The sequence below is a fragment of the Priapulus caudatus genome, unplaced genomic scaffold (assembly GCF_000485595.1).
Source record: "Priapulus caudatus unplaced genomic scaffold, Priapulus_caudatus-5.0.1 Scaffold864, whole genome shotgun sequence".
NCBI classification, from domain to species: Eukaryota; Metazoa; Priapulida; class Priapulimorpha; order Priapulimorphida; family Priapulidae; genus Priapulus; species Priapulus caudatus.
Window position 1 is genome coordinate 29,105 of NW_014577925.1, and position 8,361 is coordinate 37,465.

The following is an 8,361-nucleotide window of genomic DNA, read 5'->3' on the forward strand; positions in this document are numbered from 1 at the left end:
CCGCGGATCCGCGGAGATTTCACAGGCCTGAATTTGAAACATGTGGGTGAAACGGTTCTCAAGTTATCGTTGACCGTAGCCAAATGTTGACGGACGGACGGACATACGACGGACGACGCCCCATGGCAATAGCTCATCTTGACGATGTCAAGGTGAGCTAAAAACTCCCATGATTTAGATTAAGGTGGAATTAACACTATAAAGTTTTACAAAAAAACTGGACAGTTAACTGAGCTGAATAACTTTTCGATAATCAATAGAGAGTAGGAACGCAAATTCTGATCAAACGAATTTTATCAGCTAGTTTACCCTGATAGATTGATAATCCAATTAATATTTTATTACAAGTTTAGTGCCATTTTCTGTATACGGCTCTTGATACAAGGATCACACAGTCATTTAGGCACTTATATAAATGGCAAGCTTTATTGTATGCTCTGAGTACAGAATCTACTGTACAATTATACTACTACTACACTAATCTACAGATTACCAACTACAGCACACACACACACACCTCGCACTTCAAAGAGGTTATATTCGCTCGACTTGAGCAGTGGATGTGAGCAGCAGAGCCAGGGAAGCTGCGCTCGCAGCTGCGGCACCACATAGTGCACCAGCAGGCTCAGCACTCCGACCATGATGTGCAGCACGTGCCTCAGTGTCGGCTGCAACGGTAACCACGGTTACAAGCAAACAACACAACGAATGAACATTTAATATAAATCATGCAACAGCTACCGCCAGATGAGGATTGGTGGTGATATGTATTGCTGGGTCAGTACACGTTCTCAGATCTTTTAAGTCTACACACGTCCTGGTATTGCTACAATTTTGGATACACGGTCAAAACAGTAGCTGGACTATGCTCCTGCAGTAGCATGCTAGAGGTAATTCAGAAAGATCCACAAACGCATCAACGTACCTGTAATCTAGTAAACACCGTACTCAGGTGAATGGCAAACACTAGCACGGCTGCACACACGCACACCACGAGGTCCGACTTTAACCGCTCAAGCTGAAATATTGAAACACACAACGTTAAATCATGGTCATCATAAAACAAGGCTGTTTCCACATCGTAATTTCCCCAGTCCTTAAAACAGACTGGTAAAGTCCTCTGTAATCCTTTATAATCTATTATCATTAGACGATGGTAGTACCCTAAGAAGTTTATGTTTGTACATTTTTTGTACATGCATGTAGCATAGCCAAGAAAGAGCAGCAGGTAAACAACAAGTATGCTGGGAAGACTGTCCCCGCCCCCCCTCATACCACAGTGCTCTTCAGCTTCTCTGGCAGTGGGTCAATGATCTCATTCTGCTCCTTTTCCTTCGGTGGTCCAGCTGGCTCTTCTTCTGGCCATGCATGGTCACTTACGATGGACCTGGCAATACGAAGTGAACGTGTGCTCAGACACTACAAATAACGTGACACCAATACCTACAACTCTGTGTAAGAATTGGAGATGAAGTTCTACACAGTTGACATTTGGGCCTTTGAAATTATTAACTTAAGTCACATGAATCGAAGAAAAATAGATTAGGTCATTAGGTCATTAGGTCTCACTTATTAGCAGATTACTTCAGTTCGTGCTTCTTACTTTCAAGTTTGTGCTGTTATGGTATATAATATAGCAAATAATGCACCCATTCTTCAGTGTTGAAACTGTTCCAACCAGTTCTTCAATTTCTTTGTTAAATGCTACCACAGACACGAGTGCATCTAATTCTGACTAAAGTGCACCTCATTCTGTCAGTCTGTGTTGTAACTGGCCTACGCCGCTGTACCACGCCTCTATTACTTCATGCAAATTACCATGAACAATTTGAAAGGTCAGGGTCTTAAGAGAAACGCGTCATATCAACATGTAACCGGAAACAAAAAGTCAACAAAGCAATCCCAATGGTTGCATATGTCTGTGAAAATAATGATTACTCAAACAAATGATTACTTTAAAGTTCTATAACCTATTATTGCACCTATTCTTTTTACAAAATATAATTCAGGAAGGTTTGTACTCATTATGGTTAAATTGCTTCATTGTAGCTATATTTTATCAACAATAGCATTATGTTTCAGATTTTTAACCACTCTAAACAAACTTTATCTGGTAAAAGTTAGTGCAAAATTAGTGCTGCCAGTACTTACATTTTATGCTAATAATAAACCCCCCATAAAAAGGTGAGAAAGAATTTGAAGTGCATGTAACATATAAAATTGTCACATTCGTTTTTGAAGAAAAACCAGCAGCATGTGAGTGTCTCATCGAAAAACAAGTATTTCTTATACAGATCTCATGATTTTTTTTTGCTCTCGATTTTCACCATCTTTTCTGTGTAACTTACCAGAGCACGCCTGGATCACTGGCACTACGGCTAAGATGGTAGGAAATGGCTACCAGAAGGCCACAGTAGATGGAAAATACGACGTGGTGACTAGACAGTGGTTCCTGAAAGGATGAGTGCAAATTTTTTAGCAACTTGGTTATTTTATGTTGTCAGAAAACCCTATTTAAGCATTACATTGCCCAAGTTACTCAAAATATATGAGCATTTATTTCCTGGAAAATGGCAGATTTTATACAGGATAACCACTGTTCAACTGGCCTGCAACGTTCAATTACATGCAAAAAATTAATTACTGAGAGTGAGATGAAAGTTCAAGTCTGTGTGCACTTACTCTGAGAGCACCGTAGCAGAACCCGTAAAGCACTGTACATGCAAGCAGACTTCGGCATACTCCATACAGAGCTGCACCCAGACCCGTCGTCGCTAAAGCACATGAATAAAAATTCTAGTCAGACTACGCACAGTTCCACTTGCATGACGTGTAAACTGCAATAACACAACATGATGACACAACAATGGCTACCAATCTTTTTGTCATCTAGACTTTTTATTATTTTTATTTATTTTTAATGTTTTGCCATTTGTAGTCTCGACCCGTCACTAAAGGGCGGGATCAGAGGATCAACAGCAAACAAATGCTTTGCGAGACTGTATCTCTTAAGGGGGGCTTATGTCGGGCTTGCGAGCCGACTTGACTGGAAGCAACTGGATTTCGAGCAACTGGAAGCGATCGGAGCGGTAGTTGCGTCCAGTTGACCACTGTTCTATTCCGAGCAACTAGTGGCGGCCAGTCGCAGGCAGTCGCGTCGCAGTCGACCGACCTAAGCACTGCAGTCGCAGTGAATTGCAGCCAGTTGCTTCCAGTCAAGTCGGCTCGCAAGCCCGACATAAGCCCCCCTTTACAGTTCACATGCAGGAGCTGCAGAGTTTGCAGTGTCTCACAAAAAAAACACAATAGACCAGACACCTTTATGATGTCCTTTGCAGCAAACAGATTCAGGCTATATGTAAGCACATCTTATGCGCAACTCCAAGCGAAATTCACACAAAGATTCATTGTAGCATTTTCTTTCACAACCAGGGGCCTATTGTCAGACACAAAATTTGTTTCAACATTACTCTTTACATTAACTTTTCCTGATAGACCATTGACAGAAACATGGTAAAGTTGTGTTTCTGAAATGCAGTGTATAGACATCTGGTATATAATAAAAAAAAGTTCATGTTAATACCAATATTAAGACTAATTTTGTTCCTGACAAAATGGCCCCCCATCTTTTGTAGAAAATTTTGATTCAGTTGTATGATATAAGTAGTTATATAGTCTAATAAACCACACTGAAAAACCTACCCGTGCCTCCAAAGCAGTGGATATCTATCTGCTCTAACAAGTAGGTGGAGAATGTGTTAACTTGGGGCAGCAAGCCCAGTGTGAAGATCACGGGAAAACACAGAATAAACACTGAAACATAATAACAACAATGAATCAGAAGACTTGTTAATCAATTATGTGGCCAGTGTGAACATGTAAAACAGTAATTCGTAAATTCGATTTTTTTTCCAATTCTTAGAATCTTTAAATCATGAATAGAGCCACGGGACTTTAGCAATAATGACACACACAAAACACCTACATAAAACAACGTTATTGTTTTAAAAAGATTCAATGCTGCTATGCTATTCACAGCCAGTGAAATTGTTGCACAAAACATTGGCTCACTCGCCACAACGTCATACGACAAGATGTACATGTTCACCTTTGATAAGGTCACACGTGAACAGTAGTAGATGTAAGCTGGTGACCTGCACACCGTACAGAGTGAGAGGGTTCTTGTCGTCCACGTGATGCGCACTGTTCTCCAGTATCAGTGTCAGTGAGCAGCAGACGCAGAAGTACGCGGGACGGCTAAATGCTATGATTCTGTTGTAACCCTGCGAAAAACCACATACAACAAATTATATCCACATACAACAAATGATATCCTAACATGTCTATCACATGCTGCAGCTAATTATTACAGGCTTTACAACACATTGTGTCTATTAGATCAGTAGACCAGGAAATAAAACCAGATTACTGTATAAGCCGTATTTTTAGCGTACAGATATTTTTGCGAATTCAGACTTGACGGACATTTCACATCAATGATAAAACAAGTATGCTATATAAGCCTGTTACTACAGTAATAAAATTATGAGGAAATATTATTATTACTAAAAATTTGACTAAATCTTTCCTCATAATTTTCTCATCAATCAAGTTATTATTATTATTATTACTACAAATTTGACTAAATAACTCAATAGATAAGGGAGCTTGACATCGACTCTGTAAGATGAGCATGGTTGAGAGGTGGGGTGAGACTTACATGTGTGGGTGAGGCTGCATCAGGTTGTACACTCTGAAAATAGGAGTAACAAACACATTAAGCTGAAATGTCACACAACCGCACATACCAGATTGTAAAGAATTCCAACAGCTTACATGCCTTGGTTAATGTAACCTCCCTGTCTGGGCACATCAGATTAAATTTTGATCGTACAAAGTTGCGATTATTATTCTGTTGCTCATGATACTAGAATACACAAGAGGCCGGCACTCCGGCATCTCTCACCACTGTGAACTTGCTTGCATCTCACTATTGTAACATATGTATACCTTGAGCAATGAATATTGGCAACCAGCCATGATGAAGCAGAAAAGGAAAATCCAGAAGTCTTGGAAGAAGTTATGAGCGAGCATCAGGGCACCAAGAGCCCCCACTGCCATGGCCAGCAAGACAGCAATCACATTATCCATCACTCCTACATTCCTGTAGTAAACAAAAACGAACTTTTACGCCACTCAAGTGCATCTGAGAAACTGTAACTGATGTGCGCACAAGACTATTCTGTGTCCAATGTAAGGCAACAACAAAACACCTACTGCATTAGAGCAAAAATCAACCAAGGTTACACGAATAGGATGTCAAAAGGGCACATTACACCACAATTTAGTAGCGTAAAATGGATAAGATTTTACTGTGTGTTAGCATCATAAACGTGCAGTTTCACACAGCAGTGTACCTATCCAATAAGGCAAGCAGCTCAAGCCGGTCAAACTGGATCTTGACAAATGGCAACAGTGGCAGCAACCAGAAGCGGTAGAAGTTCTTGTTTTTAGCCATCTTCTCATCGAGACGGTTACTGAGGCTTGCTTCCGTGTCCGTGCCAAGCCGTGAACTCGTGTGCGAAAAATTACTGTCGCCAACGCCTAAGAGTAGGGTACAACAAAGGTGTTACAGTTAGCCATATAACAGGACTCCACAGAGGTGTTGTAGGTAGGTGTTTTGTTTGTCCAAAGTTAATAGTGCAAAAGAACACTTCAGATATTTTACAATCATCAGTGAAATAGAACATTATAGTGATGTCATAGTTTAAAATGGAAGTGGACTCTACAGAAATGGTAGTTAAACTGTAAGATTATAGCACACACATAATTTATATATACGTTTGTCATTGATGCAAGTGTGGTGAAATATTACAATATGAAATTCTCAACCCATCATGAGTTTACTATATTGCAGAGCATCGTATTGTTTTGCTCAGAGCCACTTGACAGTATTTACAACCCATGCTTGGCACAGACTGCCACACCAGAACAAGACATTAAAGTTATTACATCACTGTAAATACTCAAAGTAAAAAACTCATGTCCACTTTTCACAAAATGTAAGTGATTCTGTTCACTTTTTATGGTTAAATTGCTGCATTATACTTCCTATTTTGCTATTCTGCTCGATGTGAACAAACACTCGTGGCTCATACATAGCCCATAGCAAGAATTTAATGTCGTGATCAATATATCAAATCGCCCAGGTTTTTTGGATTTTTAACTAGTTGAGAAACAATCTTATCAGGTAAGAATTTGAGGATACATTTAGTCCCGTTAGTACTTACTTTACATGCAAAAGAATTGCGACCAAAATTTTACAAAACACACCATACAAAATTCGTGACATAGTCAAATTAATCACTTCATACCAGAAAGACGCGAGCGGTCTAACAGCGCCTCAAACGGAGTCCTCTGGATGCCACGGAGACGTGCCGCCGTGCTGCCAAGGTGGTCAAGGTCAACCGTGGTGACCTCTCCAGAGGTCGCGGTCGGCCGAAAAATCTGCACGGGCGCAGTCGTGTCCATGACGTTCACGGCAGAGTTGGCCGACGACGTCGTGCTACTGGTCCCGGATTGTGTTTCCCTGAATGCAAGAGTGAGACGATGAGTGTGTAATTTCAATGCAAAGATGGTAGAACTCAGTACGTCGCGCATAGTTAAAACCAGCATTCACTAGCACTGTAGCAACCCAAAGTTTCAAAGTTGTCGATACTGGTGCACCTGGGCTAGTAATGTTTTTGTATTTTGTATAGAGTACGGTAAGAACCTGACTTGTCACAATACAAAAGATACTGTACTGACACATTTACTTAAAGGGATACTTACACTCTAAAATTTTAGGGTATATTATGATAGTAAGTGCATAAATAATAGTATATATTACCTACAAATTTCTATAATCATGCATTCACATTTGTCATAAAACAACAGTGAGTTTCGAAATCTTCATTTTTGGCCGCTGACATGACACTCCCCGATTGTGCTGCCACCCTGATGAAGTTGCGCTATTGCAGATTCATTCTGCACGTTACAGACTGACGGCTAATCACAAAAGTCTAATTATATTTATACCCAACTGCTATTTAACCGAAAAATTTTACTTTAGGACAAATTCATCCATATTATGACTGAAACTAAAGATATTGCAATCATTCTCCTCTTAAATTATTAAATAAGAAACATCCTCCGTCTATGGCCTGCAGCTGAAAGTAGATGGCTAGTAGTGGCACCACCGTCGCTGTAAGCAATGCTAAAGCCGTTAGTTTTAAAGCATTTAAAAAATATATTTCTAATGAATATTGAACAATGAAATTTTTTATATAGCATAATTTTAACCTATTTTAACTAGAAATGTGCAAGCAACCTAGGGTCATGTGTCCCTTTGAGCTTTTTGGGGTGCCAATGCAATGATTTGGATACATACATCGCTATGTTTATGAGGACTTGTCACGTCAATTCATTACACACTGGTAAACCACCATAACATTTCAAAACATTGAATATGTAACATATCTTTAATTGCAATATGAAATCGAATAAATACAACATTGTCACTAAATGACGTACCACTGATCAGGAATCTTAGCCAGCCTTTGGGCAATGCCAGCACTGCTATCACCAAATGTGTACATCAGCCAATTACCTGCAACATTACCAACAATTCTATAGCAGACAATTGCATAACACAAGTAAAAACAACAAACCTTATTAAAATAAAATTGACATTATTGCAAAATCAGAACTTTTAATAGCAACTTAAAAAAGTCAACTACAAATACAATAATTAAGCATACATGGTGAATAGTTTAGAGTATAACTAGAACTATATCTAGAGTCTATATTGGAGAATAGCAAAACACTAGGTGATACACCGGAAAATATAATTAATCTGTACTCAGTCTTGAATTAACTACTAGTCAACAACAACAGTCTATATAATTAAGGAAAGCTATTAATGTCACTCTGAAACTAGTCATGTTAGATGACAGATCAACCTCCAAAAGGTAGCTACTGAATTAACTCTGAGGATAGCAGGTAACCATATTGTAATTACCCAATTCATCCTGAAAATAGTGGGTGGCTCCCTGAGTAGTATCCTCATACGAGGTGGCCAAGTGGCCAGCAGGTGGCTCTAGCGCAGCACTAACTGGACCACTGCACTCTAGACGAGAGCTATGCCGTGAAGACCGGCTACTGCTGCTCCTCCTATAAACAAGATAACGCACATGAACAATTGGTACACATTATTTTGGTTCATCTCAGTTCGTTTATCAATGTCATTTAAACGTTATTTCCTTCTGAAATTCTATCTATCTATCTTATTTTCTTCTGAAATTTTAATTCTAGCCATCTTGC

At 39.4% G+C, this 8,361-nt stretch overlaps 1 protein-coding gene across 1 annotated transcript in view; it reads right to left on the bottom strand.

Annotated features, from left to right (window-relative positions):
• Positions 1-8,361, bottom strand: part of LOC106814049 (pecanex-like protein 1) — a 30,199-nt gene that overhangs the window by 17,407 nt on the left and 4,431 nt on the right. Inside the window, exons 5-17 of the mRNA XM_014818313.1 lie at positions 8,060-8,211; positions 7,573-7,648; positions 6,375-6,589; positions 5,418-5,604; positions 5,011-5,164; positions 4,721-4,753; positions 4,109-4,283; positions 3,703-3,813; positions 2,683-2,774; positions 2,349-2,452; positions 1,276-1,387; positions 926-1,018; positions 518-668 (exon numbers count right to left, since the gene is read on the bottom strand). Of these exons, the coding sequence (XP_014673799.1) occupies positions 518-668; positions 926-1,018; positions 1,276-1,387; positions 2,349-2,452; positions 2,683-2,774; positions 3,703-3,813; positions 4,109-4,283; positions 4,721-4,753; positions 5,011-5,164; positions 5,418-5,604; positions 6,375-6,589; positions 7,573-7,648; positions 8,060-8,211 (1,655 nt within the window). The remainder of the gene's footprint in view (positions 1-517; positions 669-925; positions 1,019-1,275; positions 1,388-2,348; positions 2,453-2,682; positions 2,775-3,702; positions 3,814-4,108; positions 4,284-4,720; positions 4,754-5,010; positions 5,165-5,417; positions 5,605-6,374; positions 6,590-7,572; positions 7,649-8,059; positions 8,212-8,361) is intronic.